The sequence below is a fragment of the Symphalangus syndactylus genome, chromosome 21 (assembly GCF_028878055.3).
Source record: "Symphalangus syndactylus isolate Jambi chromosome 21, NHGRI_mSymSyn1-v2.1_pri, whole genome shotgun sequence".
NCBI classification, from domain to species: Eukaryota; Metazoa; Chordata; class Mammalia; order Primates; family Hylobatidae; genus Symphalangus; species Symphalangus syndactylus.
In genome coordinates this window covers 70,638,682-70,655,170 of record NC_072443.2, presented here as the reverse complement: position 1 = coordinate 70,655,170, position 16,489 = coordinate 70,638,682, and the positions used below count along the sequence as shown (strand labels likewise).

Below are 16,489 nucleotides of genomic sequence, written 5' to 3'. Positions count from 1 at the left end.
GCTTAAAGTTCCAACTTTGTCCTGAGGCCCTTCCTTGATGAGCCCTAAACCTACATTGTGATCTTTAGGTTCTCTTTTACCATCACTGAAATCTCTGCAATTAAGTGTTTGTGATGTCTTATTTTCTGTTTAATATCTGTAAGTCTGGTTTTCCCAATGAATTTCCTTTTATTTTAAGCACACTTGCTGGCAGGAAAAAAGTAATTTTGTTAGTCAAGCATTGTCGCATATTTCTTCAGGACTTGCTAACTGCTGTTGACCTTGATGTTAGGGCTGAGTTGGTAGAATGAAAAAAAGGGCCCAGGTCTTACCTACCCGATCCTATCTGACACATGTGGGGGTGAAGGGATAGATCAGTCCCTGTTGATGGCAGATTGGAATTGGTTATCAACTAGATTGTAGAGGAGGTGGTAAAAAGCAGTAGCAAAAGTGGTGAGAAAAGTGACTCCCTAGTTGCAGGGAGGAAGGTAGATCCGCTTCGGCCATTAAGCTAGTACAAGTTAAAAAACTCAGCATCTCTTTGTTGACTGTGGTCATTGTGAGCCATGCTGTTAGAAGAGTGATCTTTGGTACAGCACTTACGTAGAACGGAGGAGTCTATGTTGGTATAGTAATAGATTCTAGGGACATTTTTTTTTCTTTTTCTTTTTCTTTTTTTTTTTTTGAGACGGAGTCTCACTCTGTCGCCCAGTGGAGTGCAGTGTCACCCAGGCAGGAGTGCAGTGGCATGATCTTGGCTCACAGCAACCTCCACCTCCTAAGTTCAAGCAATTCTCCTGCCTCATACTCCTGAGTAGCTGGGACTACAGGTGCATGCCACCGTGCCTGGCTAATTTTTGTATTTTTAGTAGAGATAGGGTTTCACCATTCTGGCCAAGTTGGTTTCAAAGTCCTGACCTCGTGATCTGCCCAGCCAGGGACATTTTCAATAAGGGCTCAAAGGCTAAAAATGAAGTACAAGTCAGGCTAACTGGAACATAACCGTTGGTTGGACTTTTTGTTTTAATTGGTAGGGAGAGGTGGATGAATAGATAGTAATTTGAATCTTTAGGCATTTTTAGAATCCTTACCATGAATACGTAAGTTGCCAAGAAAGAAACCCAAGTTTACACTGAGCTTTTGTCTGAAAGTTTGTGTTACCTTCTGAAGCTTTCTTTTCATCTGATTGGATCCTTTATGTGTACAACCATTTAGCACTCTAATTTGAAAAATTCACTTTCAGTGGCAAATACTTTCCCTTCAGAATTTTTGTCAAAACTTTGTTTCAAAGCAGGTACTGTGCCATCTTCAGATAGAAGTTTATAAGCAAGAAAATATATAACACTTAAAGGATAATTTCAAAATAGGAAACGTGAGAAATATTGTAGTGTCATTTCATTTATATAAAAAACAGTACTTTTTTTATGAGACTGAGTTTTGCTTTTGTTGCCCAGGCTGGAGTGCAGTGGCTCCATCTCGGCTCACTGCAACCTCAGCCTCCCGGGTTCAAGTGATTCTCCTGCCTCAGCCTCTTGAGTAGCTGGGATTACAGGCATGCACCACCACGCCAGCTCATTTTTGTATTTTTAGTAGAGATGGGGTTTCACCATGTTGGCCAGACTGGTCTCAAACTTCTGACCTCAGGTGATCCACCCACCTGGGCCTCCCAAAGTGCGGGGATTACAGGTGTGAGCCACCATGCCTGGCCAAAAACAATACTTTTTACCTTCGAAGCAGTCAATACAGAATGAGAATCCAAAAATTATGTTCATACTTCTATCACATAATTTACCTTTTCCATAACACAAAAATAAGCAAAAGACAAATAATTTTAGAGAGGTGGGGAATGGGCCCATGGTTCTTAACAGGGGACAGTTTTTGACTCCCAGGGAACATTTGATAATGTTGGGAGACATTTATGGTTGTCACAACTGGAGTGGGTGGTGTGCTACAGGTTTCTAGCAGGTAGAGGCCAGGGTTGTAGCTCCACATCCTACAATACAAAGGACATCCTCCTGTGACAAAGAATTCTATCCAACTTGAAAATGTCAGCAGTGGCTGGGCCTGGTGGCTCACGCCTATAATCCCAGCACACTGGGAGGCCAAGGCGGCGGATCACCTGAAGTCAGGAGTTTGAGACCAGCCTGGCCAACATGGCGAAACACCGTCTCTACTAGAAATAGAAAAATTAGCCAGGCATGGTGGCAGGTACCTGTAATCCCAGCTACTTAGGAGGCTGAGGCAGGAGAATTGCTTGAACCCGGGAGGCGGAGGTTGCAGTGAGCCAAGGTTGCCATTGCACCCCAGCCTGGGCGACAAGAGTGAAACTCTGTCTCCAAAAAAAAAGAAAAAAAGAAAAGAAAATGTCAGTAGTGCCAAAATTGAAGAAGCCCTGGGATGAGGGATTGCAGAGGACCTATTAACACATAAAACAAGTGTCATGTGGTCAAAATCAGGTAAAAATATTCCATTTCACTAGCAATGAAGGAAATGCAAATTAAACTGTTCTCTACTAGCATATTGACAGAATTTTTGAAAGGTTATCATACTCAAATGAAACATGTTGCTTTATATTACTGATGACACTATGAAGTGTGGTACATCGTGTCTGCGGACTTTTTGAAGGTCGAATAAAAAGTCTTGATATATGTACTTCATACTTTGGACTCAATAATTTCACTTACAGAAATCTATCCTCAGGTGATAAATAGATGCCTACAGAGTTTATTGTTAGGCTGTTAATCACATAACTGCATAGTTATTTTTAATTGTAATGAAGTAGATGTGACCTGATTTTTTTTTGTTGTTGTTGTTGTTTTTTTGTTTTTTTTTTTTTTTTTTTTTTTTTGAGACAGTCTTGCTCTGTCACTCAGGCTGGAGTGCAGTGCAGTGGCATAACCTCGGCTCACTGCAACCTCTGCCTCCTGGGTTCAAGCGATTCTTCTGTGTCAGCCTCTCTGTAATTCCAGTAGCTGGAATTGCAGGCGCTCATCACCATGCCTGGCTAATTTTTGTATTTTTAATAGAGATGGGATTTTACCATGTTGGCCAGGCTGGTCTCGAACTCCTGATCTCACGTGATCTGCCTGCCTCATCCCCACAAAGTGCTTGCATTACAGGCGTGAGCCACCTCACTCAGCCCTAAATATTTTTTTAAACTGTGATTAATTAATTATGACACAAATATGTGGTGCAGTTAAAAATCTTGCTTTCAAAGACATTTGTCCCATTCAAATACCCATATTGAGTAAGGAGGGGGGAAAAAGGAATATTAGGATGTCAAATTTGAAAAATATATTAAAATGTTACTTTAGTGATGATGGTTGACTGCAGATTATGGATACATTTTACTTTTATGTCTTTATTATTTCTTACAATGGCTGTACTGTACTGTTGATGTAATCAGAAAAAAACACATTTTTTAGTTTTTAAATCCTGTTAACATTTTGGAGTAGTCTCAGTATTTTTCAGTTTACTGACTTATGTGTCCTTTACCACGTATCAGATTTTCATATATGTGTGGGTCTGCTGCTCCGCTCTCTTCTGTTCCACTAATCTGTTTTAATGTTCAGTTAATTGACAAGATGTAATATGATGTGGAATGATAATATAAAAGAATCTCTTGTTTCATGCCCCATTTATAGAGATAGTAATTTGTGTTTTAAAATTAGTCCTTAAAAGTGTCATAATTTTATGTAAGCAACTCACAGTGTTTTCTTACTTTTGCAGATCTTTCACTTATTTAATTCAGTATTCAGATTAAATATACTTGTTTTGTTTGCCTCAGTCATATAATTAAGACTGAATTATTTGACATTTTAAGTCATCTGATTGAAATATCTGCCTTTTAAACATTAAGTGTATTTTAAGTCTGTCACCTTTAATGAATGATCATCTCCATTAGATTTTATTTATTCATTCTTCTCAAATTCCCGTTTGATGTTTATAAATGGTGCAGTATTTGCTATCCTTTGGAGTAGCTAATAGTAGTAGGACTCTCCTGAGCTTTGTTGTGTTCTTAGTGTTCCTCACAGTTTGTGTGCAATGCAGATAGGCTGAGTAGAGAGTAATCTTAGTAGAATTGGAAATGGTAGGAAGCAGTACGTTAAGGTGGTTGGCCGCTGGCCACTAAATTGTTGTAGCACCACTTGGGAAAAGAAGAGATGGATTTTCTGTCCTTAAGCCTCTGGAAAATACCTTTAGCCTTTAGAGAATTGTGAGAGAAACATGTTTGAATATCAACTTGTGAGTTCCTGTGGAGAAAAAAGGTCAGTGTAGAATCTAGCACCAGGATATATTTATTAGAGATACGAATTGTACTTTCCTACAGGAGAAACTGCAAAAATGGGAAAATGGGAGAAGAAAAAGGAGGTGAAGGGAGGTGAAGCTACTTAAAGTTAATGGGTGATTAATTTCAGTACATTATTGAGTTGATTTCAGCAAAGTAGATTTAAATTTTGTGTATTTTATTGGAGGGGATTTTATGTGGAGAAATTTGTTCTGAAGTTGAAAATGTGTTTATATTTTATGAGCATCTTTTTAGAATAATTTGATTTTCATATTGAAAACTAAGGGTTTTTTTGTTCTCATGTCTACTCATCCAGTGAGTGTACATTCCTAAGAAATTGTTTTTGTTGCCAAGTTTTTAGTTGATTTGCTCGTGGCCTGTTTTTTGTGCCTGAATATAACTTCTTTTTTTTTTTTTTTTTTCCGGAGATGGAGTCTCATTGTGTCGCCCAGGCTGGAGTGCAGTGGTGCAATCTTGGCTCACTGCAACCTCCGCCTGCCGGCTTCAAACAATTCTCCTGCCTCAGCCCCCTGAATAGCTGGGAATACAGGTGTGTGCCACCACACCCAGCTAATTTTTGTATTTTTAGTAGAGACAGGATTTCACCATGTTGGCCAGGATGGTCTCGGTCTCTTGACCTTGTGATAAGCCCGCCTCGGCCTCTCAAAGTGCTGGGATTACATGCGTGAGCCACCGCGCCTGGCCCCTGAATTATATAACTTTTAGGGAAGCATTTTCTGTTTTTGTTTTTATCAGATAGTTGTCCTCCATCAAAAAGCTGTATCTTTCACATTTTATGAATGCCCTCCCCATATATATATGTGGAATAGTATCACTTGAATTGCATCGTATTGATCTAATTTAGAGTAACTGCTAGATTTATTCGAAAGTTAAGACTACGGTGTGTTCATAATTCATGTCAATTTATGGGGCTTAATTTCTGTCTCATGAGTTAGTGCCATAGAGTCTTCGAATCTCTTCAGAATTTCCATTACCTGGGGTCCCATACTTCTTGTCTGGCTGTTCCCATTAATGTGCTTTTTTTGGACCTCAAACATGTCATGTCAGATGGTTAATGGAAAGATGAGATTAAAACACACCACAAGACTCTGTGCATGTGGAAATCTGAACTCATGCTATGAATTAGTGGGTGATATTAAAAGTACAAAAATCATTAATTTAAGAAATGAAAAGTATAAGCGTCCTATTTCAGTATAACTTTCGCTGGTATGTTTAAGTATGAAGTGCATGTGGAGAGTCTCATAAAATTTAAAGGTAGATTTTGGGAACCAAAAGCAATTGTACGTTAATGAGGATTAATATTAGGCATATCAAAAATTCTGTGAAATTAAATTAAAAATTCTGCTTGTTAAACCTCAAATTCCCTTTTCTAAAATAGGATAGGGAAAGGTGGAAAAAAGTAACCATGCAAATGGCTTTTAATTATCCTCACCATTTTTAAAAGTAATAGCGGTAAAATACATAATTCACTCATTTAATAGAATGGAATTGTTGGATTACAAGTCTGCGTTTACCTTTCTAAGGAACTGCCCAAGTACTTTCCAAAGCATCTACACCATTTTACTTTCCCATCAGTAAAGTATGACATTACCAGTTTCCCCACATCAACCCAGCCCTTGTTTATTATTCATCTTTCTGATTTTAGCCACCCTAGTGGGTATGAAATGAGTGGTTTTGATTTTCATTTTTCTAATAGATAATAATGCTGAGCAACTTTTCATATGCTTATTGGCCATTTGTGTGTCTTCTTTGTGGGGAAATACCTATTGAAATATACGTAATGTAACTATTTAACTATTTGAAGTGTACAATTTATTGGCATTAAGTACACTCACAATGTTATGTTACCATCACTATCATCCATCTGCAGAACTTTTCATTTACCCAAACTGAAACATTGTACACATTAAAGAGTAAGTCCCTGCACCTTCCTCCCCACAGTGCCAGAGGACTCTAAATTGACTATTCTTGATAGCTCATGTAAGTGGAATCATACAATAGTCGTTCTTTTTGTGTCTGGCTTATTTCACTCTGCATAATGCCATCAAGCTTAATCCATTTCAGAATTTCTTTCAGATTAAAGACTGGATAATATTCGTGTGTGTGTGTGTATGTATGTATGTATGTGTATCTCTCACGTTTTGCTTATCCATTCATGTGCTGATGGCACATTTGGGTTGTTTTCACCTTTTGGGGATCTACGGAGAAATGGGATTCCTGAATCATAGGGTGGTTTCATCTTTTTTTTTTTTTTTTTTTTTTTTTTGGTGGAGTCAAACTGCTTTCCACAGTGACTGCATCGTTCCCACCAGCAATGCACAAGAGTTTCAGTTTCTTGGCCGGGCGCGGTGGCTCACGCACTTTGGGAGGCCGAGGTGGGCTGATCACGAGGTCAGGAGTTTGAGACCAGCCTGGCCAACATGGTGAAACCCCGTCTCTACTAAAAATACAAAAAGTTAGCTGGATGTAGTGGCAGGCGCCTGTAATCCTAGCTACTTGGGAGGCTGAAGCAGGAGAATTGCTTGAACCCAGGAGGCGGAGGTTGCAGTGAACCAAGGTTGCACCACCACACTCCAGCCCTGGCAACAGAGTGACACTCTGTCTCAAAAAAAAGAAAAAGAAAAAAAAAGGTTTCAGTTTCTCTACATCCTTGGCCAGCCAATACTTGTTCACTTGTTTTTTGGATAATAGCCAACCCTAATGGGTGTAAAATGGTATCTCATTGTGATTTGGATTTACATTTCCTCAAGATTAATGGTGTTAAGCATCTTGTGTGTTTGCTATTTGTATATCTTCTTTGGAGAAGTGCGTATTTAAGGACTTTGCCCATTTTTAAATTGGGTTGTCTTTTTTGTTAAGTTGTAGGAGTTCTTTATATATTCCGGATATTAACCCCTTATCAGATAAAAGATTTGCAAATATTTTCTCCCATTTCACGATTTGACTTTTTGCTCTGTTGATAGTGTCCTTTGGTGCACAAAATTTTAAATTTTGATGTAATTCAATTTATTTTGTTGCTTGTGCTTTTGGTATCACATAGTATCTTTAAGAGACAGGTCTTGTTGTGTTGCGCAGGCTGCAGTGCAGTGGTGTGATCTTGGCTTACTGCAGCCTCTACCTCCTGGGCTTAAGCAATCGTGTTGCCTCAGCCTCTTGAGTAGCTGGGACTACAGGTGCATACCACCATGCCTAATTTAAATTAATTAGTAATTAATTATTTTGTAGAGACAGGGTATTGCTATTTGCTCAGGCTGGCTTCCAACTCCTGGGCCCAAGTGATCTTCCTGTCTCAGCTTCCAAAAGTGCTGGGGTTACAGGCATGAGCCACCACACCTGGCCTCGTATAATATTTTTATGTTGACACTGGTTGCCTTCGGAATATTTTGGGAGTATATCAGGAAGCTTTCAAGCTCACAGTGAAGAATAAAAATTTTCCAGACTTTTAGTTTTTTGCTTAGAAGTTCAAATTTTTATCATTGGTAGCAAATACTGTCAGTTATTTATCTTGAAATGACAGGTTCACTTTATTTATTTTTGAGAATATGTCTACCACATTCTCCTTTTTTTTTGGAAATGGAGTGTTGCTGATCGCCCAGGCTGGCGTGCAGTGATGCAATCCTCAGCTCACTACAACCTCCGCCTCCTCAGTTCAAGTGATTCTCCTTGCCTCAGCCTCTTGTGTAGCTGGCATTACAGGCGTGCACCACCATGCCTGGCTGATTTTTGTATTTTTAGTATAGACAGGGTTTCACCTTGTTGGCCAGCCTGATCTCAGACTCCTGACCTCAGGTGATCCGCCTGCTGGGATTACAGGTGTGAGCCATCACACCCAGTCTGCTAATCTAAATAAGCTTTATTTGTGTGGCAGTCCTTTCAGGTAAAAATGCTGTTCTGTGAAAAACAGCTAGTTCAGCTGGCAACAGTCTAAATAAAGATATTGTTCTTTGAGAATCCCATACCTCTTTGATATGCAGCATAATGTTTTTAATATCTATTTCTCATTTTGTTACACAGAATATTTAAAAGATGTATTCAAGGGTTGGGATTTAATGAAATTAGTAATTTTTATATCTTTTACACCTTAAGTGAAACAGATTTCTTATGAGTTTGTGAAAATTACGGCTTCTACTACAGCTATTAATACAGTTTGGTGCTACTGTCTTGACTCTTGCTACATGGATATCAGTTTTATCCACCTTGCTTTTATACCATCAGTGCACATATTAACAGTGAACTAGTCAGCCCTTTTTCTTTTGACAATAGCTTTGACCTCTTGGACCACAATTTGAAAACTGCTACCCTAGTTTATAGGGTTGCTGGATGGGATGGAAGGTGATTACAGATTGGCTCCCGTTAATTTGTGTAAATTTGTTTAAGTAGTCAACCTGTGTAAAGAGATTGATCTGCTGTCACTAATGGTAGTACTGTCTGCCTGAGAAAATGGTTAGCATTCCTGACTCCTGTGTCTCCTGGAATTTACGCTATTCAGGCAGGTGTCCTCACAAAATTTCCTTTTATATTAGTGGTAAAATGTGAGGAAAGAGGGATAAAAAGGTGTTTATGTTAATTTGATAAATGAATAGATGTGAAAAGTACATAAGCAAATTATATATTTTTATTGTGCAAGTACTGGTTGGATAGAACCTGTGATTATGTGCCTTAATCATAGGTACATGCCTTTTATCTCTTAAGTGACAAAAGAGCCTGAAGATATTAACTGAAAGGGAAAGAAAAAGGAGAAAGTAAAGTTTATTTTGTTTAGTAGATAATAGACAAATTTTACTAGTGCATGCCAACATTGTAACTTGCATGATTAAGGTATGGATTCATTCTGACTTAATAGGGTAGTGTAACTAATGCCCCTGTGGTTAGGTTTGTTATGAGGGAAAGAGTCAAAATACTATTTTAAACTACTAAGAATAGGACCTAACACACCATAAACTTTCAGGCAGAGGTAGTTCATTTAAAAGATTTAAATCAGAGATCTGGGTTTTGTTTGGGTTGGGAGTTGGATAGCATCAGGATGGAGCTTGTGATAAATGAGGCATGATACGTGCTCCTCAGTGACGGCATTCTCATTACTAAGTATTCACATCTTAATTTTGTTAGTATTAGTGTCATAGTATATTCTGTATTTGTGTTTTGTGTTCAAGAATTGTAAAGCTACATGGTATTATATATTTTTTAATTTTTTGCTTATAGGATTCAGTGGTCCCAATTTAAAGGCTATTTTATTTTCAAACTGGAGAAAGTGATGGATGATTTCAGAACTTCAGCTCCTGAGCCAAGAGGTCCTCCCAACCCTAATGTCGAATATATTCCCTTTGATGAAATGAAGGAAAGAATACTGAAAATTGTCACTGGATTTAATGGGTATGCACTTAATACTGTTTTAAAGATTTAATTTTTAGCAGAAGATCATAGATTTTTCTTTCAGTTTTGATGTGTCTGGTTGATAATTGATTATCCATTAGAATAAATTCTTTGTTTCTAGTGACATGTAGTACTTGGTTTTTAGCTTACAACTATTTAAAATATTTGTAGCCTCTTAAAAAACTTGAACCACCTTTTTATAGGTATCAATGGAAACAGTGATTTATCGGGAAACATTTTAATGGTTTTTCTTTCCTGTTTTATATTTGGTGTTATGTCTTCATACTTTATATAGAATCTTTATATCATTGAGAAATCACATTTCTTTTAAAACGAAATACTAATTTATGGAAGTATTTTAGTGAGTTTTTGTTTAGACTTTTTTTGGAGTCCTCATTTCTCTCCCAAGTAATGGCTTGCTTGTTAGTTACAAGTAACCATTTTTGGCTGCTTGTAAAACATTAAAAACACTAAAAAGATACTCTGTACAAAAGTAAAACTCCTTGGTTTTTTTGTTTGGTTTTGTTTTTGAGAAGGTGTCTCTGTCACCTAGGCTGGAATGCAGTGGCGCGATCTTGGCTCGCTGCACCCTGTCTCCCAGGTTCAAGCAATTCTCCTCCCTCAGTTTCGCGAGTAACTGGGACTGCAGGCGCATGCCACCATACCCAGCTAATTTTTTGTATTTTTAGTAGAGACGGGGTTTCACCATGTTAGCCAGGATGGTCTCGATCTCCTGACCTCATGATCCGCTTGCCTTGGCCTCCCAAAGTGCTGGAATTACAGGCGTGAGCCACCACGCCGAGCAGTACTCATTTTTAAAGAAATGTTACTGTGTCTCATGTTCTGTCATTTTAAATTGTATTTTTTTAGGACTTTGTATTTTGTTGTTTTTTTGTTTTGTTTTGGTTTGAGACGGAGTCTCGCTGTCGCCCGGGGTGGAGTGCAGTGGCATGATCTCAGCTCACTGCAACCTCCGCCTGCCAGGTTCAAGCAATTCTGCCTCAGCCCCCTTCGTAGCTAGGCTAGGACTACAGGCGTGCGCCACCATGCCCGGCTAATTTTTTTTATTTTTTAATAGAGATGGGGTTTCACCATGCTGGCGAGGCAGGTCTCCAACTCCTGACCTTGTGATCCGCCCACCTCAGCCTCCCACAGTGTTGGGATTACAGGCGTGAGCCCCCGCGCTCAGCCAGGACTTCGTATTTTTACGGTTTCCTTTTTTGAAGGGAAGAAGTGTTTGTGAAGTTGAATTATTTGATATTTAGTTTGGCGTTAATTTGGGGTGTGGAACAACAATACCAAATATAATGAATTGTGGTTTTTCTAACCATTGAATTCATTAGATAGTTAGATAGTATTTGAAGGGTTTCAGTTGTATTTTTAGATGGCATAAATGGCTTGATTCTTTAGGTATTTAATTGTATGGGATTTCGAAATAAGATAGTGTAATCCAGTTAACGGTTTGCTTTATATCATATTCCACTGTTTTAGGTTTAAGAATTTTACTTGAAATGTCAAACCCTTATGCCTGGACTTTGGGTCTGTTACAAAAATATTTTGGGGGGAGAAATCATACCTTTTGTCTTTGAGGTTCATCAGTTATAGTTACCCCTGGGGGCCTGGGATGGGAAGAAGACCTGTTTTCACTGTGCACCCTGTTGGACTGTTGAAATTATTTAACCAATATGTGTATATTTCCATATCAATATTAAAAATTTTCAGAAAAAGCATTTCAAAGGCACTTATCCAAGAAATAGCCACATGATACATTTTAGAAGCATGTTGCATAAGATTTACTATTGAACTAAATGAATACATTCAAGATAAGAATACTTCTCGGGGCCAGGTGTGGTGGCTCACACCTGTAATCCCAGCAATTTGAGAGGCCGAAGTGGGCAGATCACTAGGTCAGGAGATTGAGACCATCCTGGCTAACACGGTGAAACCCCGTCTCTACTAAAAATACAAAAAAATCAGCTGGGCGTGGTGGCGGGCGCCCATAATCCCAGCTACTCGGGAGACTGAGGCAGGAGAATGGCGTGAACCCGGGAGGCGGAGCCTGCAGTGAGCCAAGATCTCACCAGGGCACTCCAGCCTGGGCGACAGCGAGACTCCATCTCAAAAGAGAATACTTCTCGGGGTTATTTATAAATTGTACATATATATAAATAGTACTTAGACATAGTGAGTCATCTTTTATTTCAATAAATTATGGCTGTCATTCAAAAATAAAAAGGTGAAACAGGTCAAATTATACTGCTGCTTTGTAAGCAGATTTACTTCTGATTCTGAATTAGTAATAGCAAATACCATTTTCAGTTCTTTCACATTAAGTTGGGCTAGAAACAAATACATGTATTATGTATTATATATAAATATAATAAATATAATTGTGTATTATAAATTTATTATATAAATCTAAATATTTGTAGTTTCTTAATCTGTAAAAGAGGTAATTCACCTACTTCAGAAAATGATTTGAACAGTCATTAAATGCCTGAGCATTCTTCTTTTGAAACTTTCTGAACCGTATTTTGAAATTTTGTTTTGTTTTGTTTTATTTATTTAGAGGTGGAGTCTTTGTCACCCAGGCTGGAGTGCAGTGGCGCCATCTGGGCTCACTGCAACTTCCGCCTCCCGAGTTCAAGCTATTCTCCAGCCTCAGCCTCTCGAGTAGCTGGCATTACAGGTGTGCATCACCACAGCCAGCTATGGTTTTGTTTGTTTGTTTGTTTGTTAGTTCTGTAGTTTTAGTAGAGACGGGGCTTTACCATGTTGGCCAGGCTGGTCTGGAACTCCTGACCTCAAGTAATCTACCTGCCTCAGCCTCCCAAAGTGCTCGGATTACAAGCTTGAGCCACCGCGCCTGGCCCGAACTTACATTTTTTAAACTTGATTTTTCAGTTTATGAATCACTTTCTCTGAGCAGGCAGAATCTAAGTCTTAATCAGTGATACATTAAGATTTTTCTATTTCTAATTTACTCTTTTTTTGTCTGTATTTTAATATATTGGTATGTTGAAACATATCTGCAAAATGTTCAATTTTTGTGTTTTATATATATATATCGTTTTTTAAAATATTTACTAAGAAGTAACATTTTGTTGGTTTTCCACCAGTTTGAGGGTTTGTCCATTCTTATACACGCCTCCCCCCCATTTGTAATAGATAATCTTTAAATTACAAAAGTGGTGTATGTTCATGCTTTTAAAAAGATCCCCACTGTTACAGAAGTACGTAAAGAGTGAAAGTAGAATCATGGTATATGTTAGTTGTATTTTCCTTTTAGAGAAGCTTCAACATGTCTATATTAGTACATTTAAAGCTATCTTTTTATTTATTTGAAATGGCTACATTGTTATCTATTATGTGAATAGATTATAAGTTTTTATTTGCCTGTTCTGATTGATGGTAGGCATTTTTTTTTTGGCTGTTAACGAGCAGTGCTTGTAGTGAGCATCCTTCCACGTATCTTTTGTTGATGAATGTCATGTTTTGAATATACGTATAGATTGTTGCCTCTTTTTTTGAGACACAGTTTTGCTCTTGTTGCTCAGGCTGGAGTGCAGTGGAACGATCTTGGCTCACTTCATCCTCCCCCTCCTGGGTTCAAGTGATTCTCCTGCCTCAGCCTCCCGAGTAGCTGGGATTACCGGCATACGCCACCACACCCGGCTAATTTTTGTGTTTTTAGTAGAGATGGGGTTTCTCCATGTTGGTCAAGCTGGTCTCGAATTCCCGACCTCAGGTGATCCACCCACCTTGGCCTCCCAAAGTGCTGGGATTACAGGCGTGAGCCACTGCGCCTGGCCAGATTGTTGCTTTTTTAATTTGTAGAAATGTAATTGCTAGGTTAGCTTATGAGTACTTAATTTTCAGTTTATCAGTGCTGCAAAATTGACTTAGCAAAATGTGGTTGTTGATGCCTTCGTTTGTAATAAGTGCAGATATTGTAATTCTTCAGTACTGTATATGTGTCTGTATTTGTGTTTCTTGATTGCAAGTGAAATGGAACATCTTTTTATGTACTTAACAGCCTTTCTGTGAATTGCCCTTTATATCCTCTTTTGGCTTTCTTTTGCTAATTTTCTTACTGGTAAGTTTTTGTTGTTTTTGCTTTTAATTTGTAAAAGTTTTATATTAAATGCTTCCTAGTATTTTGCTGTAAGAAAGATTATCCGTTTTCTAAAATTATTTTAGTGTATTACCAAAGTACAAGTTTGTTTGTTTGTTTTTTGAGACGGAGTCTCGCTCTGTTGCCCAGGCTGGAGTGCAATGGCTCAATCTGAGCTCATTGCAACCTCTGCCTCCCGGGTTCATGCCATTCTCCTGCCTCAGCCTCCGCAGTAGCTGGGACTACAGGCACCCGCCACCATGCCTGGCTAATTTTTTGTATTTTTAGTAGAGACGGGGTTTCACCCTGTTAGCCAGGATGATCTCGATCTCCTGACTTCGTGATCCGCCAGCCTCGGCCTCCCAAAATGCTGGGGTTACAGGCATGAGCCACCGCGCCCGGCCAAAGTACAGATTTTTCCCTCTTTGAAGTGGAAATTGTCCATGCACTTGTTTCCTTGATTTCCTGAACTATAAGCTTCTGGAGAGCTGGGGTAACAGTCTTCCAAACAAGTCCTAGAAGAGTGAGTGCCTGAATATAGTAGGTTCTCAGACAGACAAGTATGGAATGACTAGGTGCATGGATGGATAGATGAATGAATGAGTAAAGAAAAGAATAAATATTGAATAACTGGGGACTAGAAAAAAATAATAAAAGTGTATTTATATCTGTATTTTGTCTGTTGAGACATAGAAGAATGACAGTAGAATGCTTAATTTCTTTTCTTTTTTCTTTTTTTTTTTTCTTTTTTTTTGGTCATTTTCTTGTCTTTTAAAATTACTTTGGAACTTTAAAATTTCATAGAAGATGGATTATAGCTACTCTCCAAAAGTGAAGTTACAGTTTGTCAGGTGAGAAACACCAAAAATTAAAATGAATGAAACTAAAAATTTTAATGAATTGGTCAGTTAAAAGACCATTTTATGCCCTCTGGAATTATAATAAAAAAGAGTATATGGGTTTACTCAAACCAGGGCCATTTATGAAAATCCTCCTCCTGTTACAGAGACCATGAGTAGAACTTAGGAATTGCTAATAGGTAGTGGGTTCATTCCTATAATGGTATACACAAAGAGGCATTTTGAGGGATAAGAGAGCATGTAAGTTACATTCGTGGCATTTTTAAAAGATACTATTTTATGTTCTCTGAATTTTTCAAAATGAAAGAATAATGAATATAAAAGTAAATTAATGTTTCAAGTCGTGACCCTTTCTTGTCATTGCTGTTACCTCTAAGACCTCTCTAAAGTAGGCAGTCGGCCTCCTCACTCTGTGAATAGTAGACTAAAATAGCATTCCTATATATTTATGAGGAGGTCTGGAAAAAGTGGAAAACTTTTGATACCTAATAATCTTTATATCATCTGTTAAGCAGGTACAGTCAGTCACAGCTGAGAGTACTGCTCATGATCTTTTAAAGTTATATATGAGACTTTTATACTCCAAAATCTGGATTGTAGAATAAAACAACCCCCATTTGATTTTCAGTTTGTATGTTGTTTGCTTTACGGTTAGCTCCAGATGATTCAGGGACTGAGAGAATGGGTCCTTAGCCATTTATTACTTTGTTCTCTGACACTGTTGATCCACTTTATTGCTTCCTGATTTTTGTGCTCCCCAGTTGGCTGGGGAAAATAGGTTTTTGTGCTGTTAATTGTTTGTGTCAGTGTTTGTGGAGTATATTAGTTAAAATGTACTTATTTGTGGCAGATTCCTGTCTCACACAAACCCACACCCACCCACCCCTACTTGTTTTTTCTTTATCCCTTCTTTCTCTTAGACTAATTACTTGAGAATTGGCATGATTTTGTAACCATGCCTCCTTACTATTCCCCACCTGGTCTTGTCTAGTGGTAATATGGCTTGATGTGATACTCTCTTTAATAAACTTAATAATTGAAGATAACAGAAAGCCTAATTAACTTTTTCTTGCTGGTTATATTTGATGCAAATAAAATAACAGTTCAGACTACAGGAAATCCAAGAGATGATTAACTTTATTAAAAGCTTTGACAATTGCTGTAGATTAATTTTGGGTCAAGGAGTGGTGCAGACATTAGTTTACTTACATCATTGGGGTTCCTTATCATTATTAAAAGAGGCAAAATTAGCCGGGCGTGGTGGCTCACACCTGTAATCTCAGCACTTTGGGAGGCCCAGGCAGGCAGATCATGAGGTCAGGAGATGGAGGCCATCTGGCTAACACTGTGAAACCCCATCTCTACTAAAAATACAAAAAATTAGCAAAAAATTAGCTGGGCGTGATGGCGGGCGACTGTAGTCCCAGCTACTCGGGAGGCTGAGGCAAGAGAATTGCTTGAACCCGGGAGGCAGAGGTTGCAGTGAGCCGAGATCGTGCCACTGCACTCCAGCGTGGGTGACAGAGCGAGACACCGTCTCAAAAAAAAAAAAAAAAGCGAAATCTGTCATTTGATTTGAGACATAAGATTATATATGTATGAATTTTTTTTTTGGTGGGGACAGAGTGTTGCTCTATTACCTGGGTTTAAGCAATTCTCCTGCCTCAGGCATCTGAGTAGCTGGGATTACAGGCATGCATCAACCATGCCCGGCTAATTTTTGTATTTTTAGTAGAGAGAGGGTTTCGCCATGTTGGCCAGGCTGGTCTCGAACTTCTGACCTCAGGTGATCCACCCGCCTCAGTCCCCCAAAGTGCTGAGATTACAGGCGTGAGCCACTGTGCTCAGCTAATT

At 38.6% G+C, this 16,489-nt stretch overlaps 1 protein-coding gene across 3 annotated transcripts in view; it reads left to right on the top strand.

The window, feature by feature from the left end:
* The window catches only part of PPP4R2 (protein phosphatase 4 regulatory subunit 2), a 77,353-nt gene that overhangs the window by 46,890 nt on the left and 13,974 nt on the right, over nucleotides 1–16,489 (top strand). For 2 of the 3 annotated variants that reach the window (XM_055260460.2, XM_055260457.2), the window contains exon 3: nucleotides 9,491–9,661. The exons of the other annotated variant lie outside the window; for it this stretch is intronic. In XM_055260460.2, the coding sequence (XP_055116435.1) occupies nucleotides 9,491–9,661 (171 nt within the window). The remainder of the gene's footprint in view (nucleotides 1–9,490; nucleotides 9,662–16,489) is intronic. 3 annotated transcript variants of the gene reach the window in all.